This window comes from Podarcis muralis, chromosome 1 (assembly GCF_964188315.1).
Source record: "Podarcis muralis chromosome 1, rPodMur119.hap1.1, whole genome shotgun sequence".
NCBI classification, from domain to species: Eukaryota; Metazoa; Chordata; class Lepidosauria; order Squamata; family Lacertidae; genus Podarcis; species Podarcis muralis.
Window position 1 is genome coordinate 133,300,572 of NC_135655.1, and position 24,235 is coordinate 133,324,806.

The 24,235-nt window shown below is 42.1% G+C and overlaps 1 protein-coding gene and 1 pseudogene across 10 annotated transcripts in view; both read right to left on the reverse strand.

Annotated features, from left to right (window-relative positions):
* Positions 1–6,988: 6,988 nt before the first annotated feature.
* Positions 6,989–8,737, reverse strand: LOC114584769 (uncharacterized; annotated as a pseudogene).
* Positions 8,738–8,959: 222 nt separating this feature from the next.
* Positions 8,960–24,235, reverse strand: part of HDAC4 (histone deacetylase 4) — a 124,863-nt gene continuing 109,587 nt past the window's right edge. For all 10 annotated transcript variants that reach the window (XM_028704255.2, XM_028704317.2, XM_028704303.2 and 7 more), the window contains 5 exons: positions 20,937–21,055; positions 18,851–18,984; positions 15,684–15,768; positions 13,913–14,057; positions 8,960–12,128 (listed from right to left, as the gene is read on the reverse strand). In XM_028704255.2, coding sequence (XP_028560088.2) covers positions 12,089–12,128; positions 13,913–14,057; positions 15,684–15,768; positions 18,851–18,984; positions 20,937–21,055 — 523 coding nt within the window. In that variant the 3' untranslated portion in view covers positions 8,960–12,088. The remainder of the gene's footprint in view (positions 12,129–13,912; positions 14,058–15,683; positions 15,769–18,850; positions 18,985–20,936; positions 21,056–24,235) is intronic.

The window sequence follows — 24,235 nt, forward strand, 5'->3', positions numbered from 1 at the left end:
CCCCATCCTGCACTACACAGTTAGCACTGTGTGCGTTTTTCTGAAGGCCTGAACATGGCCAAGGAAGTTTGTGGAAGTGTGAGAAGAGGAGGAGGAGGAGGAGCAAAGGGGAAGCAGCAGCTCAGAGGGTTGGGGGAACAAAGCCATGGCGAGTTGAAGTGAAATTCAGAGGGATGAAGGTGGACACTTGGCTCCCAATTGCTCAGGAATTTTTCAAATTAAGAGGGTTTGATTCTAAGACTTTCCATTTCCAAATTTCTTCTGCATTTTTATTGTATTTCTATCAAAAGAAGAAAAGGAGTTGGAATGGGAACACATTTAGTATTCTAACCATGTTGTCATTTTGAGGGGCTTTGAATTGATACCTCCATGGAGACCTAACCATAATCTCAGTTTTTCAGGAAGAACAGTGATGTTGTGTGAAGAAAGGGATTCTGTATCACAACCATTCGATACAGCACATGCTGTAGTATTTACCCCACACTGCTGGGTGCTCAGGGCCAGGCTGTGAACCTTACCTAGTGCTGAAGTCAGAAGAGCACTGGCCTGCTTGCCTCAACTTCCTATCTTCCTGAATTGGTCAAGTGTTGGAGATATTTTGTTCCTTCCATGCAAAGCGAAGGAGAGCAGTCCTCTGCCCCATCAAATTGCAGCCCAGTATAAATGCCCAGTATAACTTGGGTTTCTCCCATGATATGACAAATAGAGCTTACTTCACTTTGGCCATTATTGCAGAGATAGTGAGGAAATGAAAAAATGGTCATCATTTTTCTCTGATTTTAAGTACAATGAATGAGGTACCCAGTGCGCTACAAATCCCCTGCCAGCAATGCTGGTTGGGGTGAGTTATAGTATTCCCATCTCTGTTTTAGCCTCCCGTTTCCCATGACGACTCGTGTGTTGCCTCCAGGAGCTCCAGGAACAGGTCCTGAGGCACCAGCTCCTCCTCTCCCTCCCTTGAATGTAGGATTCAGAAGGTGCACTGCCTTGGAGAATGAATGAATGAACTTTATTTACGTTAGCCATCGGCCATAGCAACAACAGAGCATTACAACATACACAAAACAAAAGTCGATTATTGGTGTATTATTTAGTTATCCATCATTAAGGTCAGCCCAGATGCTATGTGCATAAGCAGCTCTCAAACCAGCAAGGGCATCTGCATGCAACCTCTGTGCTATGGCCGCCCTTGCTGGATCAAGGCAAATGGATGTAGAAGGTTCTAGCTGGTGTGCAAACCCATCCACCACCACCACCCCCCTGAAAAATTTCATGCCTAATACATTTCCTTTGGCTTCTGAGAAGATCTCCACATTTGCTTGGGCCTAATCCAGTGACAACCTTAAGAGGCACAAAACCCCATCTGAGAAACTGCATTAAGGTAAAGGTAAAGGTACCCCTGCCCGTATGGGCCAGTCTTGACAGACTCTAGGGTTGTGCGCCCATCTCACTCTATAGGCCGGGGGCCAGCGCTGTCCGGAGACACTTCCGGGTCACGTGGCCAGCGTGACAAGGTGCATCTGGCGAGCCAGCGCAGCACACGGAAACGCCGTTTACCTTCCCACTAGTAAGCGGTCCCTATTTATCTACTTGCACTTTGACGTGCTTTCGAACTGCTAGGTTGGCAGGCGCTGGGACCGAGCAACGGGAGCGCACCCCGCCGTGGGGATTCGAACCGCCGACCTTTCAATCGGCAAGTCCTAGGTGCTGAGGCTTTAACCCACAGCGCCACCCGCGTCCCATGAGAAACTGCATTACTCTTACTGAAATATCTTGGCTTCCCTCAAAATTCCTCATATGTTTGGTCCCATGAGAAACCCTTCAATTCAAAGTTTAGTATTACCAGGTCTGTGACTATAGAATAAAAGTTGTTGATCACGACGAATTTCAATTCAGATGAAATTTTGGCAGCAGGCCTGTCTTCAGGCACAGGGCATTTTTGTCTTTTTGACTCTGGAATAAACGAACTTTGCCATGAACACAGAGCCACCACCCTTTTTAAAGAGACCAAGGAAGGGATGAGATGGCTTTATATAACATTATAAACTGGAGTGTGACTGGCAGGGTGCAGGTTAGGGAGGAAAGAACAGTAGAGAGGGGCTCAAATTGTCCAGATGTTAGTTTTTCCTGCCTTGAAATGTGTAGAATATACTTGGATTAATTTTAGTGATCTACACTAAAGCTATGCTTCTGAGTCCCAGTGTGCTAATTAATAAGAAGAGGTGGACAGTGACCTCATATTGGAAGCAGCCCAGCACTGACAAGAGGAGGATCAGAATTCACGGAATTGAAAGCACTCCAAGCAGAGATGACCTTGGGGCACTGTGGTGTGTGTGTGTGTGTGTGTGTGTGTGTGTGTGTGTGTGTGTGTGTGTGTAGCGAGGGAGTCAGGGTTATATAGGCATGGCTGGGCCTGGGAGGCGTGGTAATACATCTGTTAGGAGGATTTCAATTATATTTCCACTCCACCCTTTCTCTTAAGGGTCAGGGTGCACTGCAACCTTTTTACAGACAAATGTAATTTGGTATATAAAACAGCAAGCACAACACCTTCCCCACCTATCCCCAAATCCCCTTTGCTTGTGCTTTGAGTTTTTGCAAACATCTAGTGCATGACCGTTGGGAAATTTGGGAGTGGCAATGAAGAATATAATTCTGTTTTGCCATTTGCTTTTGGTGAGCAGAGGGTGCGATTGAGGCAAAAAGAAAAGAGAAAAAAATGACTAGGGACTCAGCTACACTCGTCACAATAACACAATTTGAATGTGTTTTAAACATGTAACATTAGATGGCATCAGAGAGCAAAAATTGTTGAAAAAGGGCTTTCTCATTGGAATTTTTTTGTTTGGTAAAAACAATCTAATGTCTGACCAATTTACAGTGTTGTGTTCCTGTGTTTAGATCCACCCCAGGGCAATAAAGGATGCTACCATGAAGAATCCAATGCTAACAAAACATTCTACATAGATTGTGAGCAAGGTGTATGAAAAAACATAGCATTGTGCATTAAAATGTTCAGTTTCAACAAATTATGCATGGCATCTGATCAAAGCACCACGGTTACACCTTTTGAGCTCTTGGACCCATGCAAATGTGTGTGTGTGTGTGTGTTCTTCAAAGGACAAACAAGATAATCCGCTACATGACATCAAATGTAAAACATACATGGTGGGCTTATTATACCAGTCCCAGGCAAATATTTTTCTCCGCAGCTTTTGCTTTTCTTCAGACAGTGATGAGCTTCTCCTCTTCCCAGAGCAGAGAGAAGTTGCAGCAGGAAGGCACCCTTGGCTGACCAGAACATCCCAAGGCTCATCGGATGATAGACTGGCAGATGCCACACTGCAGGGGGAGGTCAAGGAGAATCCAGGCTGCCACAGAGGATGATCCACATCACCACTTGGCGCAGGCAGGGGGACTTCTTGAAAAGCTGCACAAACTGGTTGGGAGTGAGATGCAGCCCCTGCACCAGGCCAGAGTAAGCTTTTGGGTGCCATTTTAAAGCATTCGTCTCCCCAAACTGTCACCCTGTGCCTGGCAGCTTCAACCAGCCAGTTGGCGTGAGCAGGGAACTGACATATATTGCGAAATGCCGTCCTGAAAGGTCATCAGGAGGAACCAACACACACCTGTCAATTATAAGATTTATTAACTCATTCATTTGAAACATTTAAGCCCTTGTTTCCTATGGGAGGCTCCACCCTCAGCATTGCAGGAAAAGGCAGAGCAGCCCCTGACAGCTATAAAAGTGTCCCATTTTGAAAAGGCTGCCTACTTTAACTTCCAAATACTGTGATCTCTTTTCAGGGATTTAAAATTCTATCCACTAGGGGGAGCTAGAGTTACTTGTCACCCAATAATTGTGATAAAGTGTGATAAATAATATGGGCATTTTAACACAGCACATCCTGCATTTCTAAAAAGTTCTCAGCAACATGGAATTTGCATTAGAAGATTCATTATTTATCTGAAAAGTGATAGTACCCAGAAGACTCAATAAAGATCACCATGATAAGTATCGTTTAAAAAACAAAGTGCTTCAAGGACATTCTGTCTAAATTTCAGAGCACTCTTTATCCTCTGATCTAGAGTGGTGACTGTGCTTCAGTGCAAACATCCCTGTGGAGGTGGCTATTTATATATTTATTTACATTGTACCAGATTACTTTTCTTCCAGTTGTCTGGGGCTCCCAGAAATCAAGTGACAACAAATATATATATATAAAACAATAAAGGAGCTAGTAAGCAGCAACTGAGTATGTGGTCATTATCTGAACATCAGAGTGCTAGTGCAGAGTACAACTTCAGCTACCTTCCATAGAGCTAGGGTTAGGGATACCCATTTCTGGAGAGGGTGGTTACCTAAAAAGTCAAGTTATCTTCTACTTGTGTATCCCAGGGACCTGAGATGGGTAGCCATGTCCCACTAATATAAAACGTACGATTTTCGTATTCCAAAGGTTTACACAGATTGATATAAAATCACAGGAGACAAACACAAAGAAAAATAAATTCTGAAGGCAACACCACCCTTTTTAGTGTCTTAGCTTCTACTCTTTCCACATCACCCCAAACACTCCTAAATTGAACACACAGGGGAAAGGCCAGCTGACGTTTCCCAACATTTTCAAAAAACAAGCAAGACCCTCATGATATTCTTTCAGTCCACTCCCACCCCAGAGACTTGACTTCCAAATCCACCTCACTTGCCTTAGATGGCCATATAACTATCCTCCAAGCGAGCCGCTCCAGACTCCAACTGCCTGTTTTGCAAGGCAGCAAACCTATACTATGCACAGACCCTGCAGCTTCAAACAGTTGCGAGGCAAGCACCATGTAAGGAGAAAGCAGTTCTTGAGGACCATCCCAAGAGGACCTGAAGGTCCACCATAGGCCAGATGGGCTTGCGCTGATGGAAGTGCAGTTGGAACAATAGCCACCTGTACCTATAGGGCCATGTTGTCGGCCTCAGACACCTTTGCCATAAAGCTAAGGCCCAAACACAGTGCTGTCATGGCATTGCCTCTTCTAAGAGGCATGACGCAAATTCATGAAGGATGGTCTGTCAATAGCTAATAGCCATGAATGGCTAAACAGAGCCTCTATGTGCTGAGGCAGTGGACCTGTAAAGATCAGTTGCTAGGAGAAACACAGCCAGATAGGGCCCCTGGGCTCACGTTCCGTATGGGATCTTCCTGGAAGCAGCTGACTATTCCCCTTGTTGGAAACAAACTACTCAACCGGGGAGGAGGCTGGTGCGATCCAGCTGGGCTGGATTGTTCTTTTTTCAGAGGAAACTCTCATTCTTTTCCCAAAGGATCTATTCACATGATGGCCATTTGTCACCATGAAATTATGATATCAGCAAACCCTCCCACAATCCCCACCCCACCTTCTTGGCTAGTGCTGAGCAAGTGCTGATGTCCTATCAATTTCCTCACGTCTTGGGCTCAAAGTACCAGCACTGTTTTATAGAAGGCTTTGGGAACCAACTTTCTATCTGCTAACACCGTTCGAGGTGAATTCAAGAAACAAAGAGCACAGTTACAAGGAGAGAGTGGTTCTAGACACCTGAATGTTGCTCCCACTTGTGTTTGTAGAAAAGGGTGCTGGCATATTTGTAACTAAAAGTGTTTTTAATAGTGAAACATTGGGAAATCAGCAAGACCTAAGAGACAGTTGCTGCAGAGACGCTGAAGAAGCAGGAGTGATCTGGACACCTGCTCTTCCATTTTTGCTGTCATTTGGGAAAGGGGCAGCTTTTGCAGCTCAACTGCTCCGAGGTTTGTGAGCTCTAGGTGATGCTTGGAGGTCATAAATCACATTACAGGTGAGGTAAATTATACAGTAGAAAAGCGGTATTATGAGCAAGTCATTTCCTTATACTTTTGATTTTCCTGGTTTCTCTGTAATGTGTGAGAGTTTTAAGGGATTTGAAAGCTAATGGACAACGCACGGTCCTGTGACCGCATGTCAAGGTCACTCCGGATAATATGGATTAAGGCCTCGTGAAATCTAGAGATGCACTGTTGCTGCCACCCTTCCCACTTCCTGCCTAAAAAGTGGAGGCTTGGCTAGTCTTCAATCCTTAAACTCGCCATTTTATACCCAAAAGGAACTACAGGAGATGAATTTGGAAGGGTACTTTAAATGGGAACAGTGTTCTCGAAGCTACCAGCATGAGTTTGACCAAACTGTGGGAGGCAGTGGGAGACAGGAGTGCCTGGCGTGCTCTGGTCCTTGGGGTAACAAAGAGTCGGACACGGCTAAATAACACCACCAAAGCTTTCAGATCAGGGGTGGCTAAACTCTGGCCCTCCCATTTGCAACTTCCATCCCCATCCCTGACCACTGGTCATGTTGTCTGGGGTTGATGGGTGTCCAACAACATTGCAAGAGCCACAGGTTTTCTATGCCAGGTTGGGGGGGGGACTGCTAGGAGGGCAAAAGTGAAAAGTTGCTCTACGTGTGCAGATTCAGTGGCGCAAGTCTCTTGAATTTGGCCTGATTAGCACATTTTATACATTGTGCATAGAATGTAACGTATGCTTTATCCACCTCTCTAATAATCTGGTTTTGCATGCATTTGGACTGAAATGCTACTGCCCTAGCAGAGACCATTTTGTTAGCCCGAGGGATAGTTTGGGAAATGCTAATGAATAATAGCGAGTTCCAGTGTTTCAACAGAAGTCTAGTCATCACTGAAGGAGTCTACTTGCGTCTGGGCTGCACGACTTCAGACCTTAGGTGATGGAGTGCTATTCCATACAAAAACCAAACAAATACACACCCTCTACACAGAAAACTGGAAGGAAAAACTAAGACAAAACACTTATCTGCAACATCTAGTTTTGCATGTGTTTTTTGGTGGTGGAAGGTTTGTTAGGTGTATTCAGTCATGTGAGCCCCAACTTGCTGTTTGAAATCGTGCAATCCAGAAACAAGTCTTCCCCTCACTAGAACAAAGTCTTGAGATATGCTTGCTTCTTTAGAGAGACGTATCTGCAGAAGCTTTTCTGCTCCAGAGCTCTGAAGGCAACATATGCCAGATCTCCAAGTCATAGTCAGGAGATGGCAACGCTAGTGTAGGAGTACAAGAATGAGTCAAACAACGGAAGACAACAGATATGAAGATCAGCAACTGCAACAGAGATGGTACTATAATTCACTTTATCTTTTTATTTACACCACAAGAATAACAAGTTGTCATAATGTGGTACAAAATACTGGACTTCTATTAAAGTTGAAAGTGAAGTTGGTATTGTCAGAGAAAGACACCATTGGCCAGTAAAAAACAAGTGAAACAAAACAACAAAAACAGGAATGAGAGAGAGATATAGAGCTAGGAAAAATAACCCAAAACCTTCAACCCCACCAAGTAAAGGAAAAAGGTGGTAAGAAAATTGAAGTACAAAGAATATGCTACCATCACTTAAAGGGTTCATACAGTTAAGAGTGAAACTGTGTCTAAATTACAGAATAAACTGGTAGCTGCTACCAATGGTGACAACATACTGAGCATGTATAGGTATAAAGCAGAATATAATAAGAGTTACAACTTTTGGTACTACATATTTGTAATAAGCTCTTGGGTGAATAGATTTCCATCCCATATACATAGCATCTCCAATGTAGAGCACCAGAAGTGTTAGATTCTTTGTTTTTCCTCTTTTTTCTTTCTATCAATAGGATTTTTCATCAATATCAAATACACGGTGAAGCTCAACTATCACTATGAAGAAACTTCATTTCCTGCTGATATAAAGTTTGTTTGAAACCACAGTGTTTGCACATCACTGCTTAAAAGTGAAATCTATTGATACATCTTTCAAAATAAAAATGTTAACACAGCTGTGCTGAAGAGTTAACTCTTAAAAGTTCTTGACATTTTTATCTGAGCATTAATATAAAAAGAAGTTGGCATATGTTTGTGCCTGCCTTATCCCTTTCCTGCCTAAATGAAAAACAAAAACAAAAAACTCCCCCCCCCTTAAAGAAAAATGACACAGGCAGTTACTTGTGTGTTCTGTACAGTTTCCCCTAGAACATTATTTCCACATAAATACAATAAACTCTATTATTGGTTTGTCACAAGTGCTAGATATTTTTTTCTCTTAAAATGACAAATGTTTAAGTAGTCCTTTGTATTTTTTAAATTTTACAATAAAAAGCACAGGTCCTTAATAAGTTCAGTAAGACAAACTTCCCCCCTTCATGCTCCTCACTTTAATTTGCATGACAGAAAACACCCCAACAGTTTATCTGTTGCTAATGCCATTAGAGGGGATTTCTCTTTCCAAAGCTGCCACGTGTGGCGTGCAAAATCTGTATACAATATAAAGACATGCCAACCTAACAGACCATGCAACCTCAAGGTGTAGGAAACTTAAAAAAATATATTCATATATATATTTTTATGTATATATATATATATATTTATATATATATATCAATGCCCATAAAATGTGGGCCCAAAAGTTTACAAAAGGAAGAATGGAATGAGTACATGACTAATAAAAAGGAATGTTTGTGTACTGAAAGTAAAATAAACCCCAAATACTCAACTATTAGTACTTTGTACTACAACCTGGATCTTGCTTCTGGGTAATACAGCTTCAAGATGTTCCTTTGTTTCTAAATTGCTACAAGAGAAGAGTTGTAATAAGCCGCCCAATACCTTGGAAGCGGAGTTAGCAAAAGCCTCGAGTATCTTGCTGGTGGAACTCAGGTACCTCATGTTCATAGTCTATAAAAATGTGGGAAGCATAGGCATGTTGCCCAAATCAGCTTGGATTCTTAGTTTAGCCACAGAGCTCACAAGCAGGTCCATGTTAAGTGGGGGAAACAAGGCTACGGTGGTACCTTCCCAACAGCCATGATGCTCATGTTCGCCTTATGCTACTGGAGCAAGGTTGGGCAACAGCAATTTTAAAAAAGATCTCAGAATTCTGGATTATGGAACAGACTGACGTATAACAAAGTTGTTTGTGACTTTAGAAAGGCAATGATGTAGCAACACTTGTTTGTAAGAAACAAAGTAAGAGTCCTAATATTAACAACATTGAAAGCAGTTACCAAATACTCCAGGCCAACATGTCAACACCGTTGAGTTGTGTGTACCAGCAATTTCTTGCAATGAAAAAGTACCATATTTACTCGAATGTAATGTGCACCTTTTTTGGCCAAATTACATTGCGAAAATTAGGGTGCATATTAGATTTGATGCTGCATTTACAGTCGCCAGCAAATACTTTTTTGGTTCCAAGGTTTTGAAAATTGAGGTGCGCGTTAAATTTCATGGCGCATTAGACTCGCGTAAATACAGTAAGTATTTTGAAAACATGTAAAGTGGTGTTGAAAATAAAATGTATTATAGACTGAAGTAATTGTGGATGCATCACTTTTATCAACAGTCATAAAGGGCTAAACTAACAAAATATGAAATCAGATGATTCCACAGCAAAAATCTTTAAAGATCACAGCAGCAAGGTAGTCATTTTATAAAATATACATTTTATCTTTACTGTCAAACTTTACTCTTAGAGTACGCTCTTGGCAGTTCTAATGCCAAAAAGTATTCATCAATTTGCATGTATTTGGGTTAGCAATAACTCAAATATTGTAGTGTGCCTTAAAAATTGCATATCAAGCATTAAATAAAAACCTCAAACTCTCTCCAGCACTCAGTCGGATTTATAATTAAATTCTCACAATTCTGATTTTAATGGAATGAAGGAAAACAAAACTTTTCAGAACCAGAAAATAAGTTACTACAAAGTGACCCTGTCAGTTATCATAACAAAAATGTTAAAAAAGGAAAATACCACTGGTTATTCAGATGAGGGGCATGTAATATCCTACACTGCTTGAAAAAGAACACATGAATTCAGTCTCCTCCAGGTATCTCATTCCACCACTAAAAGTTTAGTTACTTATTCTGAGGGTCAACTCCCCTCACCTCAAAAGGCAACTGGGGGGATAGGAAATAGTGACCAAGATTAGCAGTCTCCCAGCCAAAAAGAAGATATTAATATTACGATTCACTGTGAAATAGTCTTTTAGAGGACTAACTCAACCAGAGTGGTTTAAGAAAAGTTCTGTGTGTATGTGTTAGCATTAACTGCATGAGAGTTTGGCAGACCTTCAACATGGTCACTAAATTTATTAATGCCTTTAATAATCCTTGTCACACTCTATACTGAGGATATAGGATACATCACTCTTTGTAATATTAATATATTTTTAAGGTTAAGAAAGCTCCTTATTTTTTTAAATGTAGCATAGCAACTATGACTGCAGAACTGATAAAATATACAATCAGTTTCCTGATATAAAAAAGACCTTGGAATCCTTCCTTTTGTGAAAAGGGCTTTCTAAAAACAAAGCCTAACAATTTGCAACTGTCCCACATGACCATGAAAACTGTTGATGGTATGAAAGGCCAAACACAAATAAAACTCCAGTGTGGAAAGTGACACAGGTCAAGAAAATGGTTACTGTTTAGAAACACAGCTGTCCAATGGAAAATAAAATGAAAATTCATGCAATAAGGCTGTTTTAAGGATTTTGTAAAAACCAATATAAAATAAAGCAACAGCAAATACATATTTACTAAAAAACTCATTTTGTTAAAAGAAGATCAAAATTAAAAATCTTAAATTAAAATAGTGATGTTAGGGTAGTTGCCTAGCGGCTAAAATGTTGGCATTCTGAAAGCATTCCAAACTACAGTTTGAAAATGGTCAAGTTTCAAACAAGATCCCTTTTCTAAAAACCCTTACACTCCAATTCACAAATAAATCTTTTGCAAGGGAACTTCCAATGGCTACCATTGTAATCTGCATTTATTTATATATTTTGTATAAATGCATTATAAATATTTTATCAATAATTTGTAAGAGTTGCGTTTCTAAGCTTGGAATACATTTGGAATATACATTATACATATACATTTATATAATTATACCTAAAATATTAAGCAGTATATCATGCTAGTTGCTTTTAATAAAAAGCATTCCAATTTTTAAAATTTGCAGTTGTATCTGACGCATGCTTTTACAACCAAATTGATAGTTAAAATGGTTATACATAATGTGTAGGAGAAGATGTTGGGATTTTTTAATCAATCGTTGAATTTTAGAAACCCAACAGTATTTGCCACATTACTGGCAACTACCTTAATTTTCATTTTAAACAGCAATAAAAGAAAAGAAAACAAAACAAAATCCAAACTTGTCAACTGTTTGGGAGAAGCTCCGGCCATTACTTGCCAGCAGAAATCCTAGAGCCTTTCTTGCTGATTGCAGTTCTCAGCTGCCCGCCCTTCCCGAAGAATCACTCCAGAGTTCTTTTCTTTAAGGCATTGTTCATCAAAACGTCAGAAAAAACCAGCTGCCCAAAATCAATCCAATCTTTTTTTTAAAAGGCACAAACTCTTCAGATGGCTTTGGAGATGCTAAAGCCAATCCCCTTTCTGGGCTTTCTTCCTTGGTTTACGTTCTTCCTCGCCACACATATATAGTCTGTCTGCATGTATATTAGGTATAAAAAAAGCTTAGTTCTCTTTTCACCCTTCATATAAAGGGGAAAAAAAGACTTCTCATATTGTTTGGGTTTTGAAGAGAGTGTCTGGATCACAGGTAGGCAAGAGCCACAAAAATAAAAAATAAAACACAAAACTACAATATGGTCTGAGTGGTCTGAACGGAGGATAATCAAACGTTAAGCACCAGTTTTAAATGAAAGTTGTCATATCTGTGTTTAATCTTTGATTTCTTTCTTTTTAAAAAGTTGGCAACTTTGCCAAATACTTCACTGGCTTCTTGCCTCTCAAACTTCCATTTAGGAAAAGAGGAAGAATGCTCAGCGCATATGTCTTTAATATTCCTGCTCTTCACCTGCACTTTTTCTTTTCCACAAGCGTATTCTGTACAGATACAGAGAGATTTAGCTTTCTTTTACGCATGGCTGCCTTTCTGTAGTCTGGAAGAAAACCATGACAGGATGCAGGAGTAACAAGAGAAAGCTTCTTGGCAGAGCTTCAAGACAAGACGAACAAACAGGAGAACTCCAGCCTCAAAGATGCCTGCTACAGGGGAGGGTCCTCTTCCATGGGCTCCTCGTCTGGCCTGGAAACAAATGCATTGAGAGGAGTCAAAAAGAAGGAAGCAGATGGAGGTACAGAGCAAGCAAGTGTCCACAAGGCTCCTTGTGACGGGATATACTGTTTGCAGATTTACCTTCTTCAGCTTAAAGACCTAGGCAGGACTTGGGGAGGCCAAACTTAATAGCATCTGATCATGAGAAACAAAACCTCATTCTCTTCTTTATTGACTCAATGAAAGTAGAGTATTACTGAAATTTTAGCCCTGATAAAATGATAGTTTATAAATTTATAACTTTTAATAAGTTTACAAAAGTAGGGAATGAAGAAATTCACACAGAACATTCATTGGGGAATCAGTTACATCTGTATCACTTTCGAATTGCTTACTCATTACTTTCACAAGAAGTCAAATTTAAAAATTGTTGTGATGCACAATGATATAAAAGACTCTTGTGTTTTCACACTATAACGATAGACAGTGATCTGAACACTTGCAATACTTCACAGCTGACTTTGTAATTTGATTCTGAGTAGCTTTAGCCTCCATGAACTTTACTAAACAGCATGTATCCACCTGTGTTAAGTAGTCATAGACTCATACGTCATGCATTTAATGTTACTAAGCATCAGGGCCTAGTTAGTAAAATCTGCCTGCTTTTAAAAAAAAAAAAAAAAACTGGAAGAGGACAAGGCCCCCTAGATTATGAGGCCCTGGGCTGCAGCCCACTCAGTCTGTATGTAAATTTGGGACTGCCATCAGGGTCTCTTTAGGCCATCACGCTGTGTCTCTGTAGCTAGAGGGGGATATTCATGAGTAGAGCAGGAGTTCTTGACATGAAAATGCCCACTGCTTGCTCCTCCTCTGCCACTAATCATTCAACAACAGAGGGCAAAAAGGAGGCATTCTGGAGCAGATTGAAAGCTTTCCTGGCAGAGCAATTTTCCTTCTCAGCGGTCTTAATGAGGAGGACAATTTTAAAAAACCAACCCGCAGTTAGCCCCAAAACCTAAGCAAAATGAAGAGGAAAATGTTGCTCCTACTTTCGCCATGACTGAGTCTAGAACAGCTTTGGATTGGGCAGATCCACCTTCCTTCAAACCCTCCCCATCCCCTTTGGATTACTCTGTTATATTCATAATAATCAGTTGGGAACTTCTGGAGATAAATCTGGCTTCCCAACTTTAATAAAGAATCAGGGTGATGTTTCGTTTCCATCTCCATTCAACATTATTAAGCTACAAAGCACTCAGCCTTGAAAAATGCATGGTGGTTCTTCAAATTTTGAAGGCCACAAAATAAAAGTACTTTAATATTAGAAAGGACTTCCTGGATAAATGCAATTTTCTAGACCCACTTGATGGGAGACCTGAGAGCAGCTTTAGAATCTATAGAGGAATATTTCATATTATGGTAAGCAATTGGTTCCACTCTTCAATTATTCAAAACCGTTGTGTACCCCCACACATGCATAATCCTGCCCAATTTTCTGACCACTTCCATGTTGTGGTGATGCGCACTCATGCAGTTCTACAGGCAATGATCAATTGATGTACTTCTAATATTAAACATAAATCAATCCTGCTGCAGCTTGAAGCTAATACATCTTACCAACAAACAAGTCTTTTCAAAGTATTGCACTAAATTTTATTTTTCTCCTTGCTGAACACAACCCTTTTTTGTTTTTCTTCAAATCAGGACACTATGCTGAAGCCCAATGTGCTTCACCTGCAGATGCCTAATTTCACACTTTTTGCCTAAAATACCACTGTTTTAGATATAAGCAGATGGAAAGAAGTGAAGCTCACTTTTTGTCATGTGGTGGCTTGACCCCCACTGATAATGATGCCATAGCTGTTACAGTTTCTGCTTCTTCGTTCTCACACTTCTGTGCTTCTATCAAAGAATAGCTGACTGTTGAGGAATAGCGCTGGAGTGAGTGCCAGTACTTACCTAGAGGAAATAAAAAACGATATGCCATTAGGCAATCCACTACTGCCCATTGCTTTTAGTACAGCTACAGAAAAAACCCAACCATTATCACTATTACTGACATAGCACCATCCATGTACATAGCATTTTACAAAGAACAGGTTTAAAAGGTCCTACCCAAAGAGGCTCACACAGGGAAACAATAGGATGTTGGGACTAGAGTAGGGTGGGGAACCTCTGGCCTGCAGGCCAAATTTGGCGTGCCAAGGGTCCTGATTTGGCCTGTGAAAAATGGGTGTAGCCGGGGGGGGGGCAGGGAGGGCAGCGGCCCCCCAAATCAATAAAAAGCAATACAAGGTTATGCCCCCCCTAACAAAAGCCTGCCCCCTAACAAAAATTCTGGCTACACCCATGCTGTGAGACTGCTTTCCTCAGACTTCACCCACCTGTCCCACATTCAACCTGATATGTGAGATCCGGGCACATGTGGGGCAGAGACAGACATGGCTGGATCAGCTGCACCACTGAGCTTCCCTTGCGGAATTCTTTTGCAGAATGGAATGACTGAAATCCCTGCCCGTCGCCACTTGGGAAGTGAGTTCAACCCTGTAGCACTGGCTACAGCTTCCCTTGGGAGAACTCAAGCACACAGCTGGCTTGCGGAAAACAACTTTGTCAGCCCTGCGCTTGGTGTTTTGCTGGACAGTCTCTTGTGCTGGGGTTCCCAGGCGCTCAACAAGCTGGCTGCCAGGTGCTTGGGAAGTGCTGCAAGAGGACTTTGACAGGTGGGCCAGACAACACACCTGCCCACCATCTGACATCATGATGTCAGGTGATTGTCCTGCCCACATGTTGAAAGTTGGTCAAAGGCAAAAAAAAATCAATAGGCTTAAAAATTAAAGTTTTAAAATATTTATTTCTACAACTTATATCCCACTCCTAATCACAAGTGATCTTATCGTAGATCACAATTTACAATACAAAACACATCCATCCATACAAAATACAATTAAAAGCTCACCATCTATCAAAAATGATAATCAATATGGCCGTGAGGCAGCATGCGCAAGATGCACTTTAACCATGCAACCATATGCATAAGAAACATAAAGTGAAGTGGCTGGCAAGTAACCAGGTAGCCCATTCCAAAAGAAGTTATTTATGAGACAAATTCCAAATAATCTGCAATCTCCACCTCATTTTTCCACCATGTTTCCTTTTTCCAAGATCAGATACTGAACTCCTGTCAATTTATTTGCCTCATTACAGTTTCATTCTCCAGCTATCTTTGCTATTTGCATTTTTTAGAATTGAAACTTTGGGGCTTTTCTATTACAATATGCATTTTGATTCTTACTTGTGTATATTATGTTTTTAATTGATTTTGTTAGTTCTATTGGTTTACTCTTTGCCTTTGGGTGCTTGTAGAATAACCCTTCTGATTTTATATGATGAAACATTTAATATAATTTCTTTCAGAATTATTTTACATCTCCATAGATTTTCTTAGTGCAAAGCAGTCTGCATGCAAGTTGAAGTTGTGGTTTATTATTTGAGTTAATGGAACTACATAGCTTCACTTTAAACTGATGAAATCAGGAACTCTGTTTAACTGTGGAATAGCAATGACTGCTCCCAGGTACTCACTGTGTATTTCAATGACCTTCTCAATGGAATGTACTGCATTAGCATTTGCTCTCTGCTGTAATACCTTTTCAGGAATAGGATCAAGCTGAAATGATTAAAAACGTGCACTTTAGATTAATTGAATTAAAAAAAATAAGTATTAATTCAACAGTTGTTATAGAATTCTACATAACCAAGTTATGCTTACTGTCTGGCTGTTAACACTACTGACTACTCACCAATTTCTACAAGGATAAAATGCAGCTCTTCCATTCCTAGTTTCTTTCTGAAAGCAGGACACAACGTTCGAGACTGGCAGTGCCCTGCCCTTTGCTACCTCACTATAATCTATAATCTATAATTGCTGCTTCTTTCCCATTCCCTCAAAAAATGCTGTTGCCTCTAACCCTTTACATAAAAGAACTCTGAAAGAAAAGATATTCTAATTATCTGTTTTTAAATGCAGTTCTGTGGCCACCTTCAGCAATCTAGTAGTGGTGGCTTCTCATTTATATTTGGCAACGTGAAGCAGCCTTTCACTTGGCACTTCCAATATGTTAGTATTCTTTGAAATTTTCCAATCGGGACCTTATTTTGACAGTCTTCTATCACAAATGAATGAACCTGGCCATATTCAAAAATGGCATACTCTAGGGACAAATAACTTTCCCAAAGTGAAGGATTTAAGAACTTATGTGGTCTATTTATTTAACATATAAATATAGCCATTTAAATATTTTAAAACAAATATGGTATTCTGTTTGTGGTAGATGAATTTCTCTTATATCCCTGAAAAAATGATCTATCTTGAACTAATTTGTCTGTCATGACTATTCTCAGATTTAGAGAGGTCACTGAAAAGAGTATGTCTAGGAAAAAATTCAAATGTGAGAGTTGTCCCATGCTCTATGAGGACTGAGGCACGTACACAATTTCTCGATTGCAACTTGGTCACAGCCAAACTGGATCAGCCATTCAGATCAAAGAGAAAATTCTTTTTTCAGTTCCAAGTATTGATTGAAGCCTTGAGCTTTGTTTAGTTTTTGGAGAACCCTCAATGAATGGGTTTTATAGTTGCTTAGAATTACATAAATGTACATATTTTCACCACTGGTGAAGACAATAATAGTAGTTGCATGGTGTCCTCGTACCTCTGCTACATATTTTCACAATAATATGAATTAGTGACATTCACTTCTTTCCCAAGTGAGATCCATGTGCTCAGAGTTTATCTCAAGTATGCAGATTTGTCTGCGGACGAGATGTAGATCTGCACATAATTTTACCAACGCATGGGCAACTTCATAATATCTTTTACTTGTTTGTAATCTGAAGTGACTGTTACTTCCTTGGACATCAACCTTTTATGGCTTAAATATGTTAAACTGAAAATGGAATTTTCACGAAGCTACAAAAAGCTAAGGTAGCATGCACACCATAAGGCAGCAGTACTAAGATAGACTGTGGTGCTTTCAGTGACATCTTCTACATGTATATTAGATTACTTGTTCTTTGCACCAATCAAAGTATGCTGCTGTGTGGTAGAAAGTAGCCAGAAATGTGACTAGGAAAATAAAGCATACCTAATTACTCAGTTCTCCACTTTGCAGTTCAAAATGCTGTTCAATTACAAAAACTTAAGACATGTACGTAAAGCCCGTTTGCTGTTGCCAACCTTTTGACAACATAAGTAACTAAAGCTGCAGTTACTTTGAGAATCAATATAAATAAAAGTATGTGAGAATTTCTGATACTTTAATTTTCAGTTTAAATTTTGACAATTAAAAAGGAAAATATTAGGACTAGAACATGCTCCTGCATCTCAGTTGTTGGGACTTTAAGCATCAGGTTTCAGACATATGTGTACTTGTACGTGTGTGTGTGTGTGTGTGTGTGTGTGTGTGTGTGTGTGTGTGTGTCCCAGTGGTCAGGGATATATATGTTGAAATGTAGCCCACTTTTCAATTTTGGTTGAATTAAAACAGAAATTATAACTGATTATAGTCTCTAAAGGTAACAAAATGTGATCTCTTTATAATATATATTTATTTGGCTTTTCAGCCAAAGAGACCTAACAGCACCATTTGGTATCCTCAAGCACAGGCTTCCTCAACCTCGGCCCTCCAGATGTTTTGAGACTACAACTCCCATGATCCCTAGCTAGCAGGACCAGTGGTCAGGGATGATGGGAATTGTAGTCTTGTAACATCTGGTGGGCCGAGGTTGAGGAAGCCTGCTTAAGCAGCTGTTGAGGCCCACTACTGATAATGACTGCCATTGTGGCCGTCATCTTTATTTCCCCAGAATGTGGTGACCCGGAGGTTTGGGAGGGTGGCATTTTGGGAAGTATGAAAAATATGAGTGTAGTCATAAGTATGTCCCCCAGGGGCCCACTGGACCTTGCCAAGGGCATCCTTAACTCTGGAGCTGATCATGGTTGACATAATCATCTGTAGGATAAATACAAAGTCATTCTTCCACAGTTATTCCCAAATAGGTTGTTTATTTGGGTCTCTGAGGGTATCCCTTGAGCTTCTCTCATATAGCTGCCGTACACTCCAATAGGGAAAAGAGCAAAGAACTGCAGCAGGACAGGGGTGTAGTCGAGGAGGGGCAGGAGGGCAGCTGCCCCCCTAGATCCACAAACATTATGGAAAAGCATTGAAAGTACTTAATTATTTGAGGTTCTGCCCTCCCAGCAGAAGCCTCTCCCACCCCTCCCAGCAGAAGCTATGCTATCTGAACTTTTATTTGCTAAAAAAAAGCTTAATACCTTTTGTGGCTCCCCTAAAAAAAAAGCTCAGCCGCCCCACCCCAAGAAAAATCCTGGCTACGCCCATGCAGCAGGAAATAGTAATAAGGGGGCCAGTAAAAGGAGAGGGAAATTTCAGGGCAACTCCAGTGTCCAAACGTATTTCTCGACTGCAGAAATCAACTAGATTTTCCAGACTTCTCATTATCAAGATTTTAATAGGACAAGTGTAGTGCGAGTGACTTGAGGATTTTGGCATGATTTATTATTGTTCTTATACAGAAAATATTGCTCAATACATAACAATACAAAACTGATAGGTTTCAAACTGAGATTATAATATAATCACTGATGCTACTACTGATGGTATATCACAGTATGTGTGTAAAAATAAATAAAAAATAAATAACAACTTTGCTTTGTTTTTTTTTAATACCTCAATTCCTAGCAAAGCAGAAACGCACGCTTCAGACGCATCACAAATGGCTGTTAGGTCATGGCCTCCTTCAAGAGCTAAAATGATTCGTCCTCCAGCAAGACCCATGAGCTGTTTTGTCAGGTACCCAAAGCCTGTGATGCAAGAAATGCAAGAAAGGGCAACAATTAACAGATTTAATTTATTCTATAAAGTTGGAAACATTATAAAAATGAATAAAATTACTTATAAAGGTATTTGGTAGAACCAAGCTTATTTAATCATATTGCATTGCATTCAACTAAGTTGTCATGTGTGCACAAGGACTTACGCAATGGAACACGCCCCCCCCCCCCAATGCTCTCCCACCCACTCCAAATTTGTTCCAGAGGGTTGGGGGAACTGCCAAAACAGATGGGGGGGGGGACCTCCACTGCATAAGTCCATGTGCAAATGGGGCAACTTTGCTGGTTTCTGCATTTGCAAAACCAAAGTGGCCTCTCCAGGGTGCAAGCTTGGGCAGCGTGTCCAAGACCTCCCGTCCCAGCCTCACTGATGTGGTGCAAAGCAAAGCAAAATATTGGACACCAGCTTGGCTACCGGAGTTGCCATACAAGATGCCATCCAAACATTCTAGGGACTCCACTCCAGAACTGTGTAGGGTCTACTCCTTAGCCTTTTCTTCTCCTGAAGATATCCCACAAGGCCGCAGGTACAGATTTTTCTTCAGGGTTTACTCCAGAAGTCTTCCTCACAAGGCAGGTCCTTAACTCACCGTGGGTTTAAGACCCACTGGCTACCCTTCACCTGGTTTAGTCAACCGGTCAAAGCCGTTACCTGGGCTATGGCCACTGTCACAAGCTGACAGCTTCTAGGAGCCACAGATGAGAGCGGAGTGCAGGGTGAGGACCAAAGTAGGACAAACCACCCAGAAGGAGTGTTCCCCGCCAGAGATCCCTTTGTTGGCTGCAAGCCATTATTTGTGAACGTGTTCTGTGATTCAACCAAAACTTTTTACACCTCCAAAGAACTTATGGTTTGCACACTCAGCCCTTATGGTTTGCACATTCACCACAAGCAGGGCTTTTCCCCCACTGGGACTCACCGGAACTGCATCTGGCACCTCTCAGCTGGGGGGGGGGGGGAGAGAGACCTGACCAGCCTCAGCAAAACCCCGCTGGCACTTCCGGCTCCTGAAGGTGATATCCTCTACGAGCTCCAGAGAGGGGCAGGCAAGATGGAGGTGCAGGACGGCTTTGCTGAGGCTCTTCTGCAAACTGACATGCAGAAAAGCCACGCCTCAGCTGAACAAGCCCCCAGGCTGCTCTGGCTCACAGGCAGGCAAACCATCACTTTCTCCTGGGAGGAAGAGGATGTCGCACCCCCACCCTCCATGCGTAGGTGGCTGAGGTAGCCCCACAAGTGAAGCCTGACAGAAGTTGCCTCCAGCTTGTGAGGAGACACCGCCCCCCAAAAAGATATCCTCTTTGGGCTCTGGGGTGCGTCTTCTGAGGGAGATACATTCTGGCACCTTTTGGTCTATAACAAGCACAGGCAAACCCCGGCCCTCCAGATGTTTAGGACTACAATTCCCACCATCCCTAGCTAACAGGACCCGTGGTCAGGGATGATGGGCATTGTAGTCCCAAACATCTGGAGGGCTGGAGTTTGACTATGCCTAGTCTAGAAAAAGGCACCGACTCCATATCTATTTACCTTTTTAGATAGGTCTTTGGGTTTAATGCTGTTTTTACTGCATTTTGTTGCTAATTTCATTTTACTGTTTTTAATTATGCTATTTCGAGGTCTTTATTTTATATTGCATTTGTAAGCTACTGCCAGCTATTGATGAGGTGGGATAATAACCTTTAGATAAATAGAAGAAGGAATCTGAATTCTATGTATAACAGGGAAGTGTGTTTTTGCATTGTTTGTGATTGGATTGAATTATATTATATTGCCTATAAAAAAAACCCTCCCCAAACTAACAAGTGTAGGAAGAGTCTCGGTACAGTGAGTTATTATTAAACAGGCAACTCAAAATAGATAACAGGGTAAATTTGCAAAGAAAATGAGATCACTGAAATTTAAGCCTGTGGGGACTTACATTTTGCTGACAGATTATATCCTCCAAGTGGTGCAGGATGACCTTCCACTGCATCAAAACCAGATGATACCAGCACAACATCTGGAGCAAACTCATTAGCAATAGGCATTACTACTGTTCTGTAACGAAAAAAGGAACAATAGAAAGCACATTACTATGCCTTGCTCTTGAATGGACAGCTACAATGAGAATCTTGTTCAAGGGTCTTTTTAGCACAAAATATAGAACAAAATATGGAAGAAAGGACTAGAAAGGGAACCTGACAGTGTACAAGGGCATTTCTTGAGTTGTTTGGACCACAATGTAAAAGGTAGCTTGTTCTTCAGATTTGTGAGCAGTTGCATAGAAAACGATATAGTTCCATCACATTTCTTTAGGTTGCGGCTAATGATGGTAATCCAAATCACTCACTTGCCTGAGTCCCATTGATTTTGTGGGTTTTAAGAACTTAACAGCATGGTTAAATCTCTGTGATTTCAATCTTGATATAGTAACATAAAGGGGGGGGGGGAATTAATGCATGTTTCATTCACACAAATCTGAATAGACTGAAGGACAAGTATCTCAAATTGTGATCTTGTATCAAGAATGGGACGCTGCTTCTCAAGTCTGCCTGTGGCTTTTGATATCACTGACTAAGATACAGTGGTACCCCGCAAGACGAACGCCTCACAAGACGGAAAACCCGCTAGACGAAAGGGTTTTCCGTTTTGGAGGCGCTTCGCAAAACGAATTTCCCTATGGGCTTGCTTCGCAAGATGAAAGCCCATAGGGAAATCTCTGGGGACCTCTTTTAAATGCTAGCGGTGGGGAGCAAAGCCTTTCCCCCCCCCCCCCGGCCTTCAGAAGAGGTCCAGGAAGGCTGGCGGGGGCCGAAAGGCTTTGCTCCCCACCGCCAGCATTTTAAAAGCAGTCCGGGATAGCAGGGAAGCGCTTCCCGCTATCCCGGACGGCTTTTGAAGGCAGGAGAGGTCCGCGAAGCCTGGGCGCGCTGATCTGAGCGCGCGCAGGCTTCGGCATGCCGGCAACTCTCCGCAAGCAGCGGCAGCGCTGCCGCTGCTTGCGGAGAGGTCCGCGAAGCCTTGGCCGGACAGCTTTTGAAGGCAGGCGGGGGGGAGCAAAGACTTTCGCCCCCGCCAGCCTTCAGAATGTGGGATTTGGAACTTAACAGGTTAAGTTATTCCCATGATGCCTCAACATTCTGACGTCAGCTTTCGAAGCTGGGAGGAGTTTCGTTCTGTTCCTCTCTGTTCTTTGAGGAAGAAGGACGCAGTTTGTCATGGCTGCAAGTAGTCCTGGGTTTTTCTGAGAAATGTCGGAATAAAGCACTGTAAATAGACAAACCTGGACTCTGTGTGTTTGTCAGAGAAGCTAAGTGAAGCTACGTGACAGTTTTTCACCGCTGTGTTAACTCTGCTGAGGCGTGACTGGAAGAAGACGGAGCTGAGATCGCGCAGCTGAGGGAAGCGCGCCGGGCGGCAATAAAGAGCTAATTGTGGATCGTAAATCAATTAGCGGGGGTCACGCCAAATCAATAAATCAATTCTACACAGAAGAGGTCCTGGACCTCTTCTGAAGGAGGGCGGGGGGCAAATGTCTTTGTCCCCCCTGCCTGCCTTCCCGGGAGAGCGGAGAAACGCAGCGCGTTTCTCCGCTCTCCCGGGAGGGCTTTTAAAGGCAGGCAGGGGGGACAAAGACTTTCGCCCCCCGCCAGCCTTCAGAAGAGGTCCAGGACCTCTTCTGAAGGCTGGCGGGGGGCAAAAGTCTTTGTCCCCCCTGCCTGCCTTCCCAGGGGCTTTTAAATCGCCCCGGACAGCGGAGAAGTCCTCCGCTGTCCCGGGGCGATTTTAAAATGCCGCCCGCCAGCATTTTAAGATCGCCCCGGACAGCGGAGAAGCCCTCCGCTGTCCCAGGGTTTTTTAAAATGCTGGGGGTGGGAAGAAAAGCCCTTGTCCCCCCCCCCCCGCCTTCAGAAGAGGTCGGGGGACAGACTGTCCCCGGACCTGGTCTGAAGGCGGTTTCCCTAGGAACGCATTAATTGATTTTCAATGCATTCCTATGGGAAACCGTGCATCGCAAGACGAAAAACTCGCAAGAAGAAAAAACTTGCGGAACGAATTAATTTCGTCTTGCGAGGCACCACTGTAGACCACTTCTGTAGGATGGGTATTGGGGGCACTGTTTTACAGGGGCTCCAGTCCTGCCTGCAGGGCCATGTTCCGAGAATTCCTCACAGTCCTTGTGCTATGGTGTGCTACTAGGCACAATCCTGTTGCCAATGAATGTCACTGGGATGGTGACTGGGAGTTTTGAGGCAAAGTATCGTTAGTATGCTAGAACATTTTCTGGATACAGTTGTGGAATGGATGAGGGCTAATAAACTGAGCTTGAACCCTAGGAAGACAGAAGCAGTGTGGATGAGGGGTTCCTGCGTCGAGAACAGTCATTTGCCTATTCCTGATTGGACTACTCTCCCTCTGAAGTAACAGGTTCCATGTTGGGAGTGCTCCTGAATCCATCTTTGTCACTTGAGGCTCAGCAGCTGGAGTGCCTTGGACCAGCTACAGCTGGTGCACTAACTACAGCTGTTCTTGAAAAGGATAGTTTGCCTACGGTGGAGGATTATCATCAACACCACTGACTTAGTAATAGCCTTCTAAACAACCATCTCAAGGTGATGTACACTAAAGAAAATTAAGAACATTTAAAAACACAAAAACAGCAAATGTATTTAAAACAAAACTAAAACCATACAAAGTAGATTATTGTGGTGAAGACCCATTTATCCAGGCTGTCAGAACAAAAATGTCAATTTCCCCCCAGAAAATGCAGATATTAGGCACTTGCCCTATCTTGAGAGGAATGCTAGCATTCCCGTAGCGTCCAGCTTTATGATGAATTTTTATGGTGCTTAATTTTTATAGGATTTATTTTTATAGTTTCGAATTCTATGTACACCATTTAGTGATTAAATGGTTGGAGGACGGATGGTGGTTATCGAATTGAGGTTGAATCCTGACAAGACAGAAGTACTGTTCTTGGGGGACAGGGGGTGGGCGGGTGTAGAGGACTCCCTGGTCCTAAATGGGGTAACTGTACCCCTGAAGGAGCAGCTGTGCAGCCTGAGAGTCATTTTGGGCTCACAGCTGTCCATGGAGGCGCAGGTCAATTTTGTGTCCTGGGCAGCTGTCTACCAGCTCCATCTGGTACACAGGCTGAGAGCCTACCTGCTCGCAGACTGTCTCGCCAGAGTGGTGCATGCTCTAGTCTCCCGCTTGGACTACTGCAATGCGCTCTGT